Source organism: Phasianus colchicus, chromosome 9, assembly GCF_987193195.1.
Source record: "Phasianus colchicus chromosome 9, bPhaCol1.hap1.1, whole genome shotgun sequence".
In the NCBI taxonomy this organism is placed as follows: domain Eukaryota; kingdom Metazoa; phylum Chordata; class Aves; order Galliformes; family Phasianidae; genus Phasianus; species Phasianus colchicus.
Window position 1 is genome coordinate 18,542,832 of NC_143444.1, and position 20,743 is coordinate 18,563,574.

Consider the following 20,743-nt stretch of genomic DNA (forward strand, 5'->3'; position numbering starts at 1 on the left):
CACTCACCCATTCCACTCAGAATTCTGCTATAACTTGCAAGTGTAAAGAACAGAGACATCAGCATTTTTATTATTATTTTTAAACTAGAGCAAATAAGGGTTAGATTCAAAATACACAGGATTTTGCATAAGCCAACAGCAGCTCATTGGAACACAGAAGCTAATGCTGTAGGCTCTGCTGCTCCACAGCCAGGGAAGCAGTACCCAGAGGGCTGCTGAACCAGGAAGAACATCTGGAGATATCCGGTCTGAGAAGAGCAAATGTCTATAAGCACTTCCTGTACTGTCTGTGGTCACCTCCTGAGACTAAATTTTCCAGACAAATTAAATATAACTACCTGCCCATCTGCTCGACATCCAACTGGCACCAAAACTCAAACTCTCCCCTGCTCAAACTTCACAATGCTTTCAAAAGACTAAGCCACCATTCACTGTATCCCACTGCGCCATACACATGAGCTCACATTTAGGCAGACTCCCCTCATTTTAAAACCTTTATTTTTGCCCTGCCATTCCCAGCCAAATTTCACTAAACCATACTTATCTTTAAGCATGCCAAGCTAATAACAAATGTGCACCATCCACAGACTTTTAGAAAACATAATTATTAAGAAGCTGGATGTGCCTCCCCTGTTATCACACATTCCTCCAAACCTTTAGGTGTACTGGCAAACACGTGCTGCTTACCAACCCAGGCTGAATGGGAACCAGCATCACAGGGTTTCCACTGGATACTGTCAGGTGCGGTTTGGATTTTGGTTTTCTAATCATTCGTTTCCCAAAATACATAGCCCACCAGCCTCTTACCTTCCTGCAGTTTTTGAGCCTGTCTGGTAAGCTAGAGGAGGAGGAAGGATCTGTGTGTCCAAAACACCATCTCCTGTGGCAATAGAGCAGAGAACCTTCAGGCTGTGGCAGTGCAGCAACAGAGCTCCGGTGGAGGCAGAACCCACCCCTTGGTTCCTGTCCTTCACAGAAGCAAACTCAAGAGCTACCACCTGTGTGAGTTCAGCCAATGCAAACTGTGAAAGCCTTAGGGCAGCCATAGCAACTTGTAGATCTTCAGCTGGTACACATGTCACTGTCTACTGCTTTGGAGAGCAGCATTCCTATCTCTAGAAGTATCAATATTAAACATTGGCAGATTTTAAAAAGCTAGAAAGCTTTATATAATTAAATAAAAAGGAAAAAAAAACAGTAAAACTATATATCAAGATTGAACAATCAGCAGTTATTCTGTCAGCACAGGTCAAATGTGTCTGCTGTATCCACCTTGGACCCTATGTATTTCTGTTCCTTGACTGGCTGCTAGAGCTTCTCACAGCTGTTGAACAAGTTTATTTTAACAGGCTGTCCAACCAAACCACCAGAGCCAAAGAAGAGGTTGGGGAAATGCAAAAAATGTCAGTGCTTATTCTGAAGACAGTGAAGGAGAAAGAACTCAACCTGGATGAATCATTCCCCATTTCTGTTTCGCTGCTGCAATTTCTCCCAAGTAAACAAAAACAGTGCTGCTCACCTTTGTAAAAGAAGCAAAATGGAGCTGACAGACTGAAAGTCATTAAGTTCTTCTGCAGGAGGAGCAGAGATTAAAAATAATACATATATACACCTAGAAACTCTCCTGGATGCTTAGTATTTTTAATGGAGATTCCAGTGCTATTTTCACTGGATGATGTGTAAAAGATAATGCAGAAAGCATGAAATGGCAGCACGTCACTGGGCTTTCCCAAAGGTGTATAAAATGCAAATCCCTAAAGTCTCCCAAAAGGAATTTTCAGAATTTCAAAAATCTGTAATATAAAAAAAAAAATCTTAAATGTGAGGCTTCTGGTGCATATCAGTGTCACTGTCGAACATCAAAAATTAAAAGCAATTTAACTCAGAAATGTAACAGGAGAATTCTTTTCAGGAAGGGCAACTTTTTAATATTTCTCCTTTCAAATAAGCAATTTCCTAGCTCATTATTCCAATAGCTCTGCTTCTACCTACCACCGCATAAAGACATTTTAAAGCTTTAACTCATTTTCCAGTTCTAAATACTTTCCCTTAATTGTTCATGTCAAACACCCATTACACATTTTAAAAAATGTATAAAACAATTCCATGCTGTCAGGAAGAGAAAATTTTTTAGTATTACAATTATTAACTGGATGCAAGCACCTCCAGCTAATATGTTTGCTATCATTCACTTGTGGCAGAAACCTATTTATAAGAGGCATTACATTCATACAGTCATTTAGTGTTTCCATCCACAGCGTATTTTCTTGCCATTCCCTCCACTAAGATACAGAACTTATCCAGCTATGCAGTTTGTTTGGAGGGGTTTCTTACTGCCAGATGCCACAATAAATGCTCTGTATCATTGAACAAGGGTAAGGGCACTCACTAAGAAAATGATGGAAGTTTATATCTGTCAGCTTGATGAAAATGTTTGCATTTTCACCAAACACAAATTCATATAGCTAAGTAAAACTAATAAGCTTGTAATGTACTGCCTTGTATTTCCACTAACAGTTGTGTAATTGAGTTACAGCCCATTATACTGGAACATACCCAATAAGGAATAATACTTAAAAAGGAAATGGGTCAAGATCAGGCTGTAAGCAAAATTCAGCAATTTCTGCATTTCACACATTCTTGAGGTGAATGGAGCAAAAAAACCAAACCAAACCAAACCCCACAAAACTATAGAAGTTACAAATAGGTCTGGGACCCTGGAGATCAACTTTCATCTCCCAAGACTCAGTAGAGATTCACTCTAAAATATATATGCTTGGTAGTCCAATGAAAATGAAGAAGTCCAATTTTCGTTTAGACAACACTTGTAACCAGAGTGCTAGAAAGGCAATGACAAACTTTTCCTCACCTCAACAGAGACAAACATTTTTAACAAAAAATCCTATGAGAGTCGATAGATAACAAGAAATGAGGACCAGGCCTTAGTTTATGGCTGATGGAGCTTTGATAACCATATTCTTTTTCCCATAAGTTTTTTGTGGGTTTTTTTTTGTTTGTTTGTTTTTTGCAAGACCAAGCACCTGCCTGATCCTGTATGACCTTGCTGAATTGGGATATGGAGAGCCACAAAGTGTAGTATCATCAATTACTGATCAGACATTAAATCCTTTTGGTCTAAGATTAAGTTGTGTGGCTAGGTAGAGACATTTCAGGAAGTGTGAAAGATGGATCAAAATGTACCAGGTTGCAGTGCAGAGTTTCATGGGGCTTCGGTATCTTCATCTAAGTGTGTCAGTTTCCAATTTTGGGGAAGTGAAACTCCCTCTTCTAAGATGAAGTATCCCAGGTGGAAACACAAAAATTACTAAAGTGATTCCTGTCAGAATGTTGAATGGAGCAGAACTATCATTTCATACACCTTTGACGTATTCCTAGGCAGTCAAGTGCTTGTGTGTGTACAACACTAAAATGGCAAATCCTCTTTTTTTTTTAATAAGGAAAAAAAAAAAAAGGATAGAACAGTTTGGTGCTTTTCCCAAACAATCCCACATATTGCCGTTCCTGGCTTAAACCTCAGCCCAATGGTTTATTTCACTGTGTCAGTTTTTAAGATCTCCTAGCTTTCAATGCAGGACGAAGCACAGTTCTGCTATTCTACTCAAGTCTGATATTATTATGTGGACAGTAATACTAAAATTCTTTACAGTGAGTAATCATTTTGAAGTCCCAGACAACAACAGTAAAGACAAAGCTTGCACGAGTACTAAGAAGTACTGTATTTGTTCTTAAATTTTTGGATTTGTAAGATAATTGTTGTATGTTCTATCATTCAGAAAGAACATCAGCTTTTTGTAAAATCTAGAGTCCCTACACCTTTACTCTACAAAACACAAGTGAGGCCAGTCCTTCCAAATTTGCTTTCAGAAATCATCACACGTAAATCCCTGGCTACAATGCCACAAGCATCAAATTAGACTAATAAGCTACTAGACCAGGTCAGTCCTCACCAAAGCTGACAGAAGTCCTTTTGCAGCAAAAGTGAGCTCTGAATATATTTTTTCCTCTAGGTTTGACTTACAGATCTGTATGTATACAGAAGTTTATATCCTGTGCTAGAGGAACTTATCTGCATTGCACAGCACTGAAGAAATACTTGGCATACTATCTTCTTAAGCTGCGTATTTATTTCCATGGATTTGACTTTCTTTTGGGGGAGCTTCCTGAAAGCCTTATTGGTCATTTTCATACCAACAGTCAGAGCTGTGAGTAAGCTAAAAAAGGGATACAATAAATTCAAGGCATTTTCATATTTAGTACGACAGATCTATAGAAAAAAGAAGGAAAGTTATTCTAATAAATCAAATTGTTAGATACTCAAACTTTGGTTACTACTATTTCAAAATACACTACTAATTTGGTTATTTTCAAGATACTGTCTTAACATCTGTCTTTCAGCAATTATTGGAAATTGGTTAGAAAAGTCTAATAGAAAGGAGACTTGTCATGTTAAGTCTCTGAAGTTTCTAAAACAAAACAAAAACAGCCCCAATACAAAATTACTTGCAAATAATCCTACCTTCATTAAGGCCATTTTTAGGTTCGTAGCACTTTGTTTTCTTCCCTCATATCTAAAGGAGGCCCTCTTGCAAAACAGAAGAATAACACTACTTAAATCCAATTTAAACATGATAAGAAATGGTGGCATAAGAACTATGAATGTAGATTTTCATTAAAACCTATAATCTGAACAAATGTGTTTTTATCTATATGACTCTTCATGCAGAGAGTGCATATATTTTGTTAGCAAAAATACAGTGCTTGATTTAATATAAAGGTGGATTTGCAATTGCAAGTGTCTTGATAGTTACTCACCAGTGTGAATTAGTCTTTCTGGAAAGCAATTAAGGAGTAAAAACACAAAGCAAATTTAAAGTGTCGGAATACAGGTAACTAATTTGTGGCAGCCTACCTATACAAAGCTTAAAACCTCAACATACTTGCAGTTTGCAACAAGTTTCCAACAGAGAAAGGACATCTGTTTACATTTTCAAAATTTAATTCAAATTAAATGCACGAGTTATCCAATAGATAACCATATATGTATGCCTCAGCATGTTTGTACTCCACACATACCAGGGACAAAACCATATCAATTTATGTTTCATGCTAGGTTTTGATTATTCAAAAGAAGTGCATTACACTTGCATCAGTTCACAATAAGTTTATTTTATGTGAAGAAAAGCTTTGCCATTAATGAAAAATTTCAGTAGAAAACAGTACATCCTGCTTTCAATCTAGATTACTCAAAAGTAGAAGCTTGTATTAGTGAAAACTTCAGTAGAAACAAATCCGTAGGAAACATTGTTGGCACATGAAGTAAAAGCTTCAAACATTAAGATTGAATAGAGTATTCACCATGCAACCATACTGGCAGAGAAGCCAGTTTGTAATGGCTGGTATTTGTCCCTCAAGAAAGAAACATGGAAGACACTTAAACCTGCTTATATAACGTTAATTGTATATAAATACGGTGTCACCATAACTGACAGTCTTTATTCAGGGCAACAATTCAGTTTAGCAGTTCTAAGTAAGTAATAGGCACTTTGCCTTTCTGATTTCCCCTTTCACCCATCAGCCAATCTGAATCCATGCCAGGGATACTGTAAACTGTTATCACCTAAAAAAACAAAAAATAAACATAAATACATGATAATAATCTTGTCATTGCCTGGAAAAAAAAAATTAAAAGTCTAATTTCCTGTGATTTACAAGGTCTTAGAATCAAAATCAACCAATTTAAATAAAGCATACATAGAACATAATCTAATGCTCATTATTTTTTCACTGGTCCATGGAAAAGTAAATATGGCAAAATATTATAAAATATCTCATACTTTGTCCAGGTCTTTTTTTTTTTTTAAACTAGTCACTACCTTTTTTTTTGGGGGGGGGGGGAAATCTTCAAGTGTATGATAGAAAAAGAGATGGTGTTGATGGGCTACATCTTAAAAGACAATTTTAAGCCATAGCTTCCATCTAAATCACTGTCTAGATAAGAATAAAGTCATACAGAAATATTTAAGAGATGCACATTCTTAAGAAACCTGAATTTTTTGGTGGATGTTATCCTTCACTCAGATACAGTAACATTACTGGGTGGAATACTGCTCCAGCACCCAGCTTCATTTTATTCAACTTCACTTGCTGAGGATAGGCTCTCTGACTATTGAGTGCTGAAGTATTAAGAGTTCATCTGAATCAAAGAGGAATAAGCACAGCACTGCTACTCCCAAAACAAAAGTGGTTGTGCTTTCATTTTCTTATCAAACTGCAATACTTCATGTTTGAAAGACCAGTTGTATTGATAACAGTTTTGGAAGAATGATAGAAGGAAGATAATATCATCGTACCTTGATTGTCCAGCAAATGTTTTGCAAGCTAAGCAGGCATAACAAATATCAACTCCCACCGTTACAGCATACAAGTAAAGATGCTAACTTCTCAGAGCACTATTAAGATTTAATTAATAAATGTGCTACACTGAGAGATCTATGTAGTTCATCTTAACTGGCCAGTCACAACTATTCAGAGTTTACACTTAAATTATTAAAGTACTTCAAAAACTTACCTCATCTGCAAGTAATGATAACTCGCTGCTGTTTGCAGCATCGTAGTCATACAGAACTCTAGCTTTTCTGCTGCCACTTGATGACTTCAGTTCACTGATGCCTGAAGTAACTACAGAATTGCTTACTGAAGGCAATGAAGCAGAAGCTGAGGCCAAGACTGAGGGAGTAGAAACGCTTTGCACAGGAGCTGAAGAAGACTGATTATTGTTAGAGAGAAAAGTAGATGGAAAGCTGTGGGGAAAACAAAACAAAGATTTCTGGGTGAATCAGTTCCACATGGAAAGTCATACGCCCCCATGCCTAAATTAGAATTTTTGCATTTAGACATCAGTAAACAGCAAAGATTGAGTAGCACTGATACTTGCACAAACCTACATAATGATATTTGTGTGCTACCAATTTTTGAGGTTGTATAATTTTTTCAATGTAATGTAGCTTTAAAAGATGTAGCTTTAAAAAAAAAAGTTTCAAAGACTTTTTGTGAGTCTTTAAGCTATTTAAACAAACTGAGAATCACAAGGAGACCAAGCACCACAGGAAGCAGCAAGTCAGAAAAAGGACAAAAACACATCTGTTTCTACTTCCTCTTCTTGGAAAACAAAAGCATCACAGAGACAGTTATTTAGTACAGCCGCTACAAAAAATTTTAATAGTTAAGGAAACCTTCCAGTTTACTTCACTATTAAATGAAGAAGCTATGCTCACCTAAATAACGCGGTCTACAATAGCCCTAAGAAAGACTCTGACATGTAGAAAAGAATTTGAATAGGAAAACCTGTATGAAAAGCAAGCAGGTAGATCTTTCTACATCACCCCCGTCACAAAGGCTTACGAACAAGAAATTCATGTCAGACCGTTTCTTCCCTTACTTTAAAAATGTTAAAACTTCAGAACAGTAAAACTAGGTATTTTCTTAATAAAGCACATCCCTATTTTTATCATTGCTTCATCAGCATTAAGCTTTCCTACCACTGATAAGCGCTTGAAATTCAGAGAAGAATGTTTTAAACAGTGTTACTACCTTCCCAGTTGCTTCTGGAGATCCAACATATACTTGTAACATTGTGCATAATACGTCATTTGAGCTTCAACAAAGTCATTCAGACAGCGGAGATGATGTGCCTACAATGTAGTAAATATTTAAGTTTTTAGGTTGCAAAAACTTCACACTGCATTACAAACAGTGGCCTATTAAACAGGTTGGCAAGGCTAACATCAGTTTGTAGGTATTCATCCCACATAAGAACTATACCTGGATTTACCAGGTAAATAGGATAAAGTGCCTCAAAAAATCAATGCATGTGAGCAGCAAAAGTAAGTGCATTACAAGAATTATGCCATTTATCTATACTGTCTCCACAACAGATTATTTTAGCACATTTTTGTGGTTTCAATAATCAGTTGATCAGAAAAATTGAAAATTATGTTGAAAGGTAACAATGAAAAAAACAGAGATCAAGGTTAATGGGAAAACAAAGTTAATTCAATGGGTACTAAAGAACAGTTAAAAAATAAATCCTCTAACAGATATATTTTTTAAGACATTACATGAAAGCAAGTTGCCTGAAGTTCCCACACAGATTACTGTAGCTTTTTGTTTGTTTTTAGGTACTGCCCTGATTTTAACTAATTTTTCCCCCTTCTGGGTACTCACATGTGTGCTGCTGATACCTTCCAGAAGAAGTCTGGTAATCTCTGCTTGACGGTCAAATTCACTTTGAGTAATTCGTACTTCCTGTTCAGACTAGAAACAAATATGTATGTTAGACATTTGTACTGTGCAATATTGCACCTTTCTATTGCAACAGTCCCGTTTTACTCAGAGCCAGTCATTCAAACACATTTAATAACATATCATTGTTTGAATCCTGTGCTTTTCTCTACAAGTCTTTTCTACACAAGAATAATTGGTTTGCTTTTTGGGGGGTTCAGAAATGCTGGAGTCCTATCTACAAAACAAACAGCTTTATCATTAGACACTTAACACATAGATAAAATGTATACAAAAGACATATTTTTCTGCCAGAATTATTAACCCACCTCTCTCAATAACAAAGCAAGTGTTAAGTAGCATAACAGTGTTTGTACCACACGCTCTCCTAGCACAGCAGTGGCAGTGAAAGACAATTTATTCTCCCCTGTATTTCAAGTTAACAAGGCTCTGCTCATACTGATGTTATTTTCATTGGACAACGAAGGAATGAATCAGCAATAAAGAGCTCAAAATACATACTTTCCTGTGGTCCTTAGATGTAGTCAGATTTTGTTTTTACATGAATTAAAAGTGTTCATTGAGTACCTCCCACTGAAGAACCCACAAAAAAATTACTTGATCCTCAAATTCAGAATATAAACTTGGTTCCTGGATGTTAACATTCAGAAATCCATGATCTCCCAAAATGCCATACAAGATTATGTGAACGTTTAAAAATACTGTGTAATGCAGTAACAAAGGAATAACACTTTTCCAAGAGCAGAGGAAATAAAATCATTTTTATAATGTTGTTTTATAAGACAAACTAAGTAAAACAGTGAGTGAATATATTCATACGATCCAATACAGCAAGGCCTCCTTGTTTCCTCTCTAGTCCAAGAGTTGAGCACCTGTTAATGTTCAAAATCACTCAATGTGTTGAGCAAAAGCATCTCAATGTGTTGAGCATAAAGCCTCCTCTCTTTCCAATTAACTACATCAAACACCACAGAAAACTCCTTGCAAAACTTATGTACCTAGCATAACAGTGTCTTTCAGAACAGGCTAGATTACTAGATCTCTACCTTCCTGAAAATTTTCAAGTAAGCTCATTAGGAAGTTTTCTTTTCTTTAAAAAAGAAAGAAAGGGAAGGAAAAAAAAAAAAAAAAAAACAGGACACCATACCAGCAAGTTAAAAGACAAGCCCTGTAGTTTTTGTTTGTTCTTTTTCTATTGCATCTTGTCACATGACAGTCATATGATACTAAGTGATAGTCAGCCAAAATAGCTGACTATAAGTGAGCTGTGGGCATTGTATCAGCATCGGAACTTGAAAGGCCCTAAAGGGATCCCGAGTATTCTCAAACAACATGAGACACTACCAGCACTCAAGTCAGCAATACGCAATATCCTTTATTACATTATATCAACACAAGTTATTATTTCAGAATTGTGCAGTTTCTAAGTTGTTTACTTACTTTTGTCACTTCCTCAGCCCATATCTAGTCAGCGTTAAAAGAGCAGAGAAAAAACATGCAAACTTAGACTGGTGTTATTTTATTAGAAGATGCAACTTAACTTTGCCTTTTAACTAATTCCTTTTTTCAGAATATCACAGAGATTTGAGAAATTCTATGAATAAATCACTTGCTTAAAGCCCTCCATATACAGTAAAGTAAGGACAATACTACATCAATGAAATAAATCCCTAAGTTCATACATGGGAAAGAATGACATGTAGAACTGTCTTGCTAAAAATAGATTCTTGTAAGATATTACTACAAGCTAAAATTTAAGATTAGGAAGTGATACAAATCAAACTGAGTTATTTTATGGGTGAAGTTAGGTTATGTTTATATGTTAGAACACTGGAAGCTATTCTCATTTTAAACAACACATTAAAGACTGAAACAGACAAATTAATGATTTCTCTTGCTATGTCCATTGTTTGTTTGTTTGTTTTTTATTTCACAAGAATTTTCATTGAAATTAAATTATTCTCAAATTGAGAATTAAAAGTAGGAGCACATAGCACAGCAAAGTCATAGAACCAGAGGGAATTTACTCTAGAACTTAATTACTTCAGCTTGCTGTCCCAATTTTCTCTTGCAATGCAATTCTCCTTTAGCCTTCGTACTTCCACAGTTGAAAGATGATGACACAATCAGGACTTTGGTAGGAAGAAGCATGCATAAAGGTCACAGAAGCTAGCTGAAACAACCTTATTCACCCTTTTATCTGACCACAACTGAAAAACATACATACTTACTGCAATGAGACCCACTACGCTGTACAGATCCAGATCAAATTGTGACAATCCAAACAGCATGGTTTATGTCACAGAATCACAGAATTGCTCAGGTTGGAAAAGACCTTAAAGATCGTCAAGTCCAACTGCAACCTCATAATACTACCTAACTCTAATAACCCTCTGCTAAATCATCTCCCTGAGCATCACATCCAAATGGTTTTTAAACACATTCAGGGATGGTGACTCAACCACCTCCCTGGGGAGCCTATTCCAGTGCTTAACTACCCTTTCTGTAAAGAAGTTTTCCCTGATATCCAAGCTATACCTCCCCTGGTGCAACTTGAGGCCATTTCCCCTCATCCTGTCACCTGTCACCAGTGAGAAGAGACCAGCTCCACTCTCGCTGTAAGCACCTTTCAGATATTTGAAGAGAGCAATAAGGTCTCCCCTCAGCCTCCTCTTCCCCAGACTAAACCAGCCCCAGCTCCTTCAGTCACTCCTCACAGGACATATTCTCCAAGCCCTTCACAAGCCTTGTTGCCTTTCTCTGGACCTCAGTGTCCTTTCTGCATTGAGGTGCCCAAAACTGAATACAGTGCTCGAGGTGAGGCCTCACTAGTGCAGAGTACAGGGGCAGGATGACTTCCCTAGTCATGCTCACCACACCGTTCCTGATCCAAGCCAGGATGCCATTGGCCTTCTTGGCCACCTGGGCACACTACTGGCTCATATTCAGCTGACCGTCTATCAGTACGCCAAGGTCCCTTTCCATCAGGCAGCTTTCCAGCCACTCCTCCCCAAGCCTGTAGGGCTTCCTGGGGTTGTTGTGACCAAAACACAGGATCTGACACGTAGCCCTATTGAAACTCATACAGTTTACTTTGGCCCATTGATCTGATCTATGCAGGTCTCACTGTTGTGCCTTTCTACCCTCCGGCAGAACAACACTCCCTTCCCAACTTTGTGTCATCTGCAAACTTACTGAGGTTGCACTCAATCCCCTCATCAAGATCACTGATAAACAGATTGAACAGGAGTGGTCCCAGTACTGAGCCCTGGTGGACACCGCTCATGGTAGGCTGCCAACTGGATTCAACTCCGCTGACCTCAACTCCAGCCTGTGTTTCACCCAGCAGAACATATGCCCAGTTATGTCAAACATAATTAACTCCCTATTCCATTTAGCACAACAATGATGCTAGAACAGCTGCACTGATGAGTCCCTACAATAAGTTTGGGATAAACCATATTCTGAGTTAAGCCCTTCATTTGTGATTTTAATCCATTTCAGCTATTTGTAAAACACATCTTGAAGAAAACAAATAGTTTCCACATATTTCTGGCTGTTTCACGTTACTTACTCCCATCCATATAAAAACAATAATTCCTTTCCCTTCAATGGATAAACTTTAACAAGTAATAAAAATTGAATTCCTTTGCAGGCTAAATTTATAATGAACTCACGTAAGCATGAATTTAATACTGTGTACTTCCAGATAGTTAGAAGTATTCTGATAAAAACATCACCGATGCTGTGCTGCTCTGAGTATATTGAATACACTTTTCATATGCAATGTCAGATACGCATCCATTTTGGAATGGAAAACATAGAATCATTAAGGTTGAAAAAGACCTCTAAGATCATCTAGTTCAACCATCAACCCATCACCACCAGGCCCACTAACCCACATCCCTCAGTCTCACATCTGCACTTTTTTTTTTTTTTTTAAAAAACAGCTCCAGGGATGACAACTCCACCACTTCCCTGGGCAGCCTGCTCCAATACTCCTTCAGAGAAGAATTTTTTCATAATACCAAACCTGAAGCAAGGCCAAATTGAAAGGATAGCAAGAGGAACCAATTGACAGAAAATGAATGAACACAGGAGGCCAACAAACCTTCAGCCATTTTACATGCAGCAAGTTGAGCACGTAAGAGACATTTACCATAATGTTATTCTCTTCAGGCTGAGAGGTGTTTAGTTGCTTAAGTGAATAGATAAAAGACAAAAGCAAGTTACAACACTGAATACAGCAGGTGAACAGATTATTGGCACCAATCCTACAAGTTTAAGCTAAGGAAGACAGTAAACTGATTATAGAAATCTAAGCAGTTTTATTCAGCTCTTTTAAATACTGATCTAAGCTAGTTCAGTTGAACATAATACTTTCACAGCAAAAAAAAAAAGAAGGATTTAATTGTAGGTCCTAATTTAATCATTTAATCACCTTGCTCCATCCTGTCAAATAAGGTGGTGAAATAAATTTGATTCAATACATTTTCCTAAATTATCAATTCAGCACTGTTTGCCAGACATCTTCCTTCATAAACAGAGTGAGTTAGCAGAAGGTGAACTATTTGCATAACAACAACAGCCATATTAGTCTCCATTTCTGTACTGCAGGATAAAAAATTCAGATGCTTTTTTTTTTTTTTTTAAACTTCTCTAGGAATCCTAGAATTCGATTTTTAGACATGCTTACTGCTATTAAAACATAGCTAAAGTGCTAAAGTTCAAGTGTAGGCAAGATAGTGATGCAAGAAGCCTGGAGTTTCATGTTCTACCACCACAAAGTACCTTGCAAGTAGAACTGAATTACATGCTATTAGGATATTTAAGACCAGTCAAGTAGTAGCAGCAGTAGCAACTGTCAGTAGCTTCATCCAAGCACATAGCTCTGGATGATTATACCACAGATGAACTAATAAACTTGAGTATAACTAACAAACTTGAGTATAGAACCTTCCTTTTAATATTAAGCTCAATTCCTTCAAGAAAAGTTTCCTCATGATACATATATTTTAAAAGTATAGCGTATACTTATTGCCATAACACAATAAATTAACAATCCGCTCCACACTTCGCTGGTAATGTTACAAATTAAGAAAGTGTGACAAGCAGAAAATAATTTTTTTTGCATTAGAATAACATGATACAGGAAGAAACGCATGCATTGACCTGAAAAATACATCAACAGTTTAAATTCACAGGAACAGCAGACATGAGGTGGAAGACTGATAGACAGGCAAAACTGTCAGGAAGATAAAGGGTTTTTTTGTTTGCTTGGTTGTTTTTGTTTTACATTTTGTATTTTTTTTTTTTTTTAAAAAAAAAAAGGGATCACCACTCCAGGGATATGAGGTGCTTTATCTATCAAGCTCAGCCTCATAGATAACAATCTGATATTTAAGACACTGCTTTATTCAGAAAAATCAGCAAGTCAGAATCCTGCTCCTGCCTCTTCATCTTGCATAGTACGCACATTCTCCCTACATATTGAAACTGTCTCCATTTCTTCAATATCTGTGTGCATAACCCCTACTACACTAAACATGAAATCTCCCAGGGTAGCAGAAGGGAAACAATCAAACCTATAAATACATACGTATAACAAGTCTGAAAGTTACAGACAATTTTAAAACACTACTTACTGCAGCTCGAGCTTCAGCAACTTTTGCCTTCTTCAATCTGGTTTTTGCAGCATCCAAATCCAGTCTTTTATTTTGTAATAGTTTACGTTCTTTCTGAAAGCCATGTAGGTTAGTTCATGAGAAAACATACCATACAAAAGCAAAGTCCTGTCTACTTGTTTTCATGCCTTCTCTCTTCTCGTGATCATATATAAAACAGGTTTTTAAGTTGAACAAAGAGGCAGAACTAGTTCCTAATTACCCTAACACATTTTATACTTCAGATACATACTTTTAATATTTAATATAATTTAAGCTCAGTAGTTTAAGAAAAGGTAAGATTACAGAATTATTTTGAATGGTCAAAAAAGAAAAAGAATACATTAAGGTTACGAGTTCATCTGACCTTTTCCAAACCAGTTTCCAAAAGCAGTGCTGCTCAGTTTTCTACAATTCCACAGATTTGCTTTCTCAATTATTTTGAAATGCTGAAGAATGCACACTTCAACTTACAGTAATAGTTTTATAGTCTCCTTCAATAAAGTTTCTTAGGGGAGTGAGAAAGTTTATAGCTGAAGTTTGAATTAGTTCTCTGTCTGCTGTTCCAATTTGCTTTTGTGTTTCTCCACATTTAATGAGTGCATTTCCTGAAAATGAGAAAATATGATGATTTCATAGCAATTTAGACAGGTAGCTATCAAGACAAGTTACTACAGGCACATGAGTCAAGGCCAACAGTTTGAACGATAATCCAATGCCATAGCAGGGGCTTTCAAAACGTTAATACCTAATAAAACTAATTCTATATTCTATTATATCAAAAATCACAGGTGAAGGCCAGATTTCAATGAGTATAGATACAGCATTGTAGAAGTTGCAGTAACTACAGCAACTCAGTTGTTCACACCTATTTTAGGCCTGGATATTGTACCTACTTACACCGATTTAAACAGCCTCCTCCCTTCATATAACATTTTTAAGTAATTAGTCACAAGTACTCAGGAGCAAGGAAAAGACCACTTAGCTACTGGAAAATACTCCCTCCACCCTTACCCCTAAGATCAACACCAGTTTCTAAACGTGCATGTAGGTTCAGTCAACTGATTGAACAATACTTGGAAATTTGGTTACAAGTCAGGCATTGAAGCCCGGGTTAGTGCATCAAGAATGCACAGTGCTCGTTAGTATGTTTCAACAAACACATAAGGCTGAATTAGAAAAGGCACTCACCAGCTCTACAGACAAATAAATCAATTTCGTGACACCACAAAATGTTATCTTAATGCTAAAAGTTCCTGCAACTCCCCTGAATTGCAGATGTTACAGCAAATGCAACGCAAAGGACCATGTGCCTGTAAGCAAAAATCTATGCACTGTTAAAGAATCTTAAAGCTCATGATCAGAAAGGGGTCACAGACAAAAGCACAAAAACATACTGAAAGTAAAAAGTATAAAGCCGGCCATTATCAATTTTGTATCCTTATATCTTCTACAAAACATTTTTTTAAATACTCTTTCCCTCCTTTCCGAAGGAACCCCATTTTTTCCAGATATAAATCATTCTTCCTAGAACAGATTTCCCCTCTAACTGCAATTTTAAAGAAAGTAACTAAGGACAGCTAGCTACTCGACTTTCATTGTGGACTTAGACACACACATTTATTTCAGTTAGTAAGATTAAATTAACAGCTAAATCTATTTTCAGCAACTTCCAGGGTTGTAGAGAACACTAAAATTAGATCCTTTAACTAAAGACAGCATAAAAACATTATACCCCACCACCGAGTTCTCTTGTCATAGTTACAGAAGTCTGCTGGAGATCAAAGCTTAGATCATGCTCAACAGTCACCTATGCAAACGTTTCGCTATCTGCATACACACACAAAATGAAAAGCAGGAATACTATGAAGTTAGAGGAGGTTCTTAGTAAAGAATTTAATTCTAGATAACATTAAGTGTTGTTAGATATGCTGTCTTTATGTCTAACTAGGAAATTAGATTCCAGAAAGTCATCCATCCACAAAGACGGGTAGTATTCCAATGTTAAGTTCTAATTTATTATTAGAAGAGAAACCTCATCACTGATCTCCTAACACACAAAGTTACAGAGCAAGTCACCTCAAATTGATAAAAAAGTCTTTGAAGTGTTTTGCCTAAAAAGAGACAAATCACATATATTTTTTCCCCCCCACTGTAAAAGCATATGTGCATTTTTTCTCCCCCTGCATTCATTGCCTTCACTTACCGTATGCTGTTCCTGGGCCAAATTCATTACCAGCATCAATCATATACTGGCCTAACAACTCTGGATTATTCATACGACTTGGTGCTTTCCGGTCCAGTTTCTCATAGAAAAATTCTTCTATCCTAGCATCTGAAAAACACAAGCATTTCAAATAACCGTCACTCAAAACACAACTTACAAATAGAAAAGAAATAAAAGAATTTTAAATTCCAGACATACAAGCTCAACATTAAGTGAATAATGTTAAGATGAAGATGTTGTTCTTCAAAGCTATCTGTATTTTGTATGTCATGCTTATTTCAAATATTTCATACAGCTATCTTCCAAAGTGAAAAATTAAACTTTTAATCTTCCTTATACAAAGGGGTTTTCAAAAGTTAAGCTCTAAGTCTTCATCCTAAGAGCCTCATAGTGCACTTCCGAAAAACAAATAAAAGTTACCATTTACAAAAAGCTACAAATCTGGGAGCATTAAACATTCCATGTCTAGGAAAAGCAATTATTTAGTAAAGAAATTGTAAGAGACAAACATTTCAGCTCATCTTGCCAGCTTCAGAATGACTTGCATTGCACAGGAAATTTAGCATAATGAAATAGATTAATGAAGTTCCTCAAGCCACTGAATCTACAAGAAAAATTTTAGAGTTCTTGCAGCCACCAAGGATTTCTGGAATTAGAGCTAGAAATTCAATTAAATAGGAAACAACTCTAAAAGCATTCAAGAGTATGGAACCAATGCTGCAGTTTAATTATGTTCATTTACATATTTCTGCACTTGAAGGCTCACAGAAGAACCAAAAGCAAGCAAATGGAACAGTGCCTCTGATACTCAATGGCTCTTCAAAATGTTCAAAATCCTTCAAAATTGAAAACTGCTGAATTTAGTTACAGTTTAGGCAACACCTATGCCAGTAAACAGTTACACTGGCAAGCCTATTAAATCAAATGTTGCAAACAAAAAAACTGAACGACTCCTTACTTGGATTTGGCTGCAATAACACTTCTGTTTGCTTCATTATTTTCTCTGTCCACTGCTTAGTGCACTCCGCTTTGCTGAGAAGGTTCTCCAGGTGAGCATCCAGTTCAGTCTTCTCTGCTTGACCAAGCTTTTCTTCTGTGAACTGTGGTTAGTCAGACAGGTTGGAAATACTCAGTTCATAAAAATAGTTTCCAAGTGCAAGTCTAGGACGGCAACTACTCACTCATATTACTTTCACATAAAGTTATCCAGGCATCATTAAGAAAATCTAAGGTTAAATCTTTAAGTTCAACAATCCACCCTCCCTACCAGCAAAAAGGGGGAGAAGGGTATTAATCACATCAAGACCAGGATGATTTACAACATTTTGAAGAAATCCTCTGCTCTACCTGCTCTTCTTGCTACCTGGAGCTCCCACTTGATGCATTTTGTCCAATTTTGCATAGTGCTCCTGGGAACACGAGTCAGAAGGAAAGAGTCCAGAGGTAACGAAACAACTGAAAGATTATTTCAGCCTTGCAGGTTTTGTAATTAAGATTGTCCCTTCATCCCTAGGGAAAACTGGAGATATGACAGATTCTCACAGCAGCTTCCTTTAATGTATTTAAAGAATGTTGTCCTGTCTGTAGCAAACAGGACAAAAAATAGCGGGCTCCAACTTCAGTGTGATGATTTAATTTAGAACTAGATGTCAGAGACAGCTCTTAAAGCAAGGATTAAAAGCTAAAATAGACCATCCTGAGAAGATGTGGAATATATGTTTGGGGGAAGGAGGGACTGCATTTTAGAATAGGACAGACCCATGCATCAGGATCTGTTTAGATACAGCTGATCCTATTAAGCTTTACAGGAACAGTAAGCTAACCTCTTAAGTTCTTTTCCAAGCAGTTTTCTTTGACAGTGAAACACAGTGTAACTCTAATTAGTTAGATAAATAGAGAAGACTATTAATTCCACTTGATACTAAATTCATGCCAACGCTTATTAATCCATAACCAGTTTCAACCTCATTCTCAGGTCTCCAGGAAAGACAGAAGATGAGTGTTTTCTGTCAGGAAACAAAACAAAACTGGAACTAAGGGTTTGGCCTGCCTCTTCAGAGCACTGGTTCGTCACAATGACCTCATCCCTTCACAGCCTGTTCAAAGTCAGACATAATTCAGAAGAACCTGGTTAAGAACTACATTTTTAATGAGCTTACCAATCAAGAATGTAAGAGCACCAAAGCATTCTAACTATCAAAATTCATTTTTAACAAGCTCCACGTTCAAATACTTAAACTTACAATAGAAAACAGGAACACAATGCAAATAAAACTGAGTTGTCCAAGTTTAATTTCCACATAGAATAAAAACAACTTTGATAGCGCACACATCTGAAGGCTAGATAAAAACAGCAATATTTGAGGCTCTACAAAGAAAGAAAGGCACCTTTGTGAGAAAGTTTGACTGCAGTATAGGGAGGCATAGAATTTATTGATGGATCTGCTACTGCTATTGTTTAAAAGGTTCTTTAAAACAATGTTATATACTGCAAGTAGCTCTCAAAAGCTTCTTAAGATTCATTAACACACAATAAAAATGGCTTTGATTCTTGCCTAATTATACAGAATTGTATTCGTTTATGAAATGACCTTTCCAATGAATATTTTCAGAACTCTTGTTCATAGAGTGGAGACTGCTTAGGCCATGTTAGACTACATGTACCCGCTTAGAAGAAAAAAAGATTAAAAATATAGAGCAGCATGGCAAATAACGCTTCGACAGAAATATGGTTTCCAGTACCAATAAAATGCATCAGTGCTGCCCCTCTGATTTCCCACCTGTTTCCACAGGTTGCTTGAATATGCCCAGATCACGATGGAGGAAATAGTACTGTTTTGTATACAACAGCATATATACATATATAACAACTCTCCTCCTTAAACATCTTATTTTAGGAGGAGGTGGCAGTCGGTAGAGCCTATTACTATTACTTCCACATTCCCCTTAGCTTCAGTTCAGATGAAGATGCCTATCAATAGAGCTATTCAGATGTAAACTAGCAACGCAGACAGAGCATACTGGAGTAAACCAAAGTTTATACCACCTTTAAACTATGACAGAAAGCCTACCTTATGTTTAATGCAATAAAAGTATTTGCATGTAAAAAGACAAGATAAAAGAAAAAAGTCACAAGATCCTACTACAGGATCTTACAATGAAGAGCGAACTGCATCTCCTTTTTTTCCCCTTGTCCTACAAGAAAAGCTAAAGCTGGAGAGGAAGAGATGGTCTGGGAAACATGCAGCCCCAAAAGAAGTGAGAGAAAAAAAAAAAAAAAAGCGTGTGTGGAAAGACCTCCAACATGTAGAAAAGCCACAATTACTGCTTTAAGGTAATTTAAGTTTGAGCAACAATTTTTTCTGATGAGTTTGCATCTTCAGTGCTCTGCTGTACCACTGATCGCTGGCTCTGGTTGAATACTGAGTTACAGGCCAACAGTCCGCCTGATCTGAGCACACAGCCACTTTAATCACGTTCCAAACCTGACCCAAGGAAAGAGCAGGAGAAATTGCTGTGAATTACTGTGCTCAGTTTGGATATCCACCTCCTTACAGGAAATCTGTTCAGGTTTGATTATGTAAAGAAAGAGGATTATGTCCCAAGACAACAACGAAGGAACAGAAGCCAATTAGAGTGCCCTTAGCACGAAGAAAGGAGAAGACAGACCGAGAAACACCGAGCCTAAAAGCGACAGCGAAGCTCAAACAAAACAACACTAAAGCAGATAGACGCTCGCACGTGTCACGTCAGAGCTCAAGTTTCACCGATCGGCCAGCAGGCTGCATTCAGAGCAGCCAGTGAAGACAGCGGCTTACTGCACAGCAGTCACACCTTTGTTCTGCTGCAGCCGCAGGCACAGCCCCATCTCCCCCCAGCTGCCCGGCCGCCCCCTCCCCTCTCGGCCTACGCTGACCTTGCGCTGCCCCGCCCGCCGAGCCCGGCTGTTGTGCAACGGGCCGCGGAAAAACGCCCGGACCCAGACAGGCTGGCAGACAGGCAGGCAGGCAGGCAGGCAGACGGCCGAGCGCAGCGGGGCGCGGGGTCACGGAGCAGCCCGAGGCGCGGCGCACCGCTGGCCCCCAAGCAGCGCGGCCGGGCCCGGCACCGCCTGCGGCGCGCCCAGCCGGCGGCCCGGAACCGGGATCCCCGGCCAACGCCCCGCGCCGGGCCGGCGGACGGCGGCCTTAAGGACCGGCCTTAAGGACCGGCCCCGGGCCTCGCCCTCTTCCCAACAGCCGGGGCCGCCGCGATGACGCTCGGGAGCGGCCGTACCTGCACGGCGCGGCTGAGAAAAGTGCCCGCGTCGGCCGCCAGCTTCTTCACGTTGAAGTCCATGATGTTCATCTTCAGCGGGGGCGGGTAGGGCGCTGACTCAGCCCGGACACCCGCAGCGGCGGCCGCCGCTCCGGCCCGTCCCTGTGGGGATCCGCCGGGGGGCGGTGCCGGGCGGCCCGACGCAGCCACCGATTGGCCGCGGCCGCGGCGTCAGGCGCAGGGCCCGGATCGGCAGCCGAGGTGACGGCGGCGA

At 38.4% G+C, this 20,743-nt stretch overlaps 1 protein-coding gene across 4 annotated transcripts; it reads right to left on the reverse strand.

The window, feature by feature from the left end:
• Positions 1–5,167: 5,167 nt before the first annotated feature.
• Positions 5,168–20,672, reverse strand: SH3GLB1 (SH3 domain containing GRB2 like, endophilin B1). 4 transcript variants are annotated; one of them, XM_031614755.2, is made up of 11 exons: positions 20,488–20,672; positions 17,171–17,312; positions 16,192–16,320; positions 14,460–14,593; positions 13,968–14,060; positions 12,482–12,520; positions 9,763–9,786; positions 8,245–8,334; positions 7,612–7,712; positions 6,590–6,821; positions 5,168–5,638 (listed from the first exon to the last, which is right to left on the reverse strand). In XM_031614755.2, exons 1-11 carry the CDS (start codon positions 20,557–20,559, stop codon positions 5,531–5,533), a joined length of 1,164 nt encoding a protein of 387 aa, XP_031470615.1. In that variant the 5' UTR covers positions 20,560–20,672; the 3' UTR covers positions 5,168–5,530. The 4 variants fall into 4 exon arrangements, with proteins under 4 accessions (XP_031470615.1, XP_031470613.1, XP_031470614.1 ...); XM_031614753.2 differs by having other exon boundaries at positions 12,434–12,520; XM_031614754.2 differs by lacking the exon at positions 9,763–9,786 and having other exon boundaries at positions 12,434–12,520.
• Between the last annotated feature and the right edge of the window lie 71 nt (positions 20,673–20,743).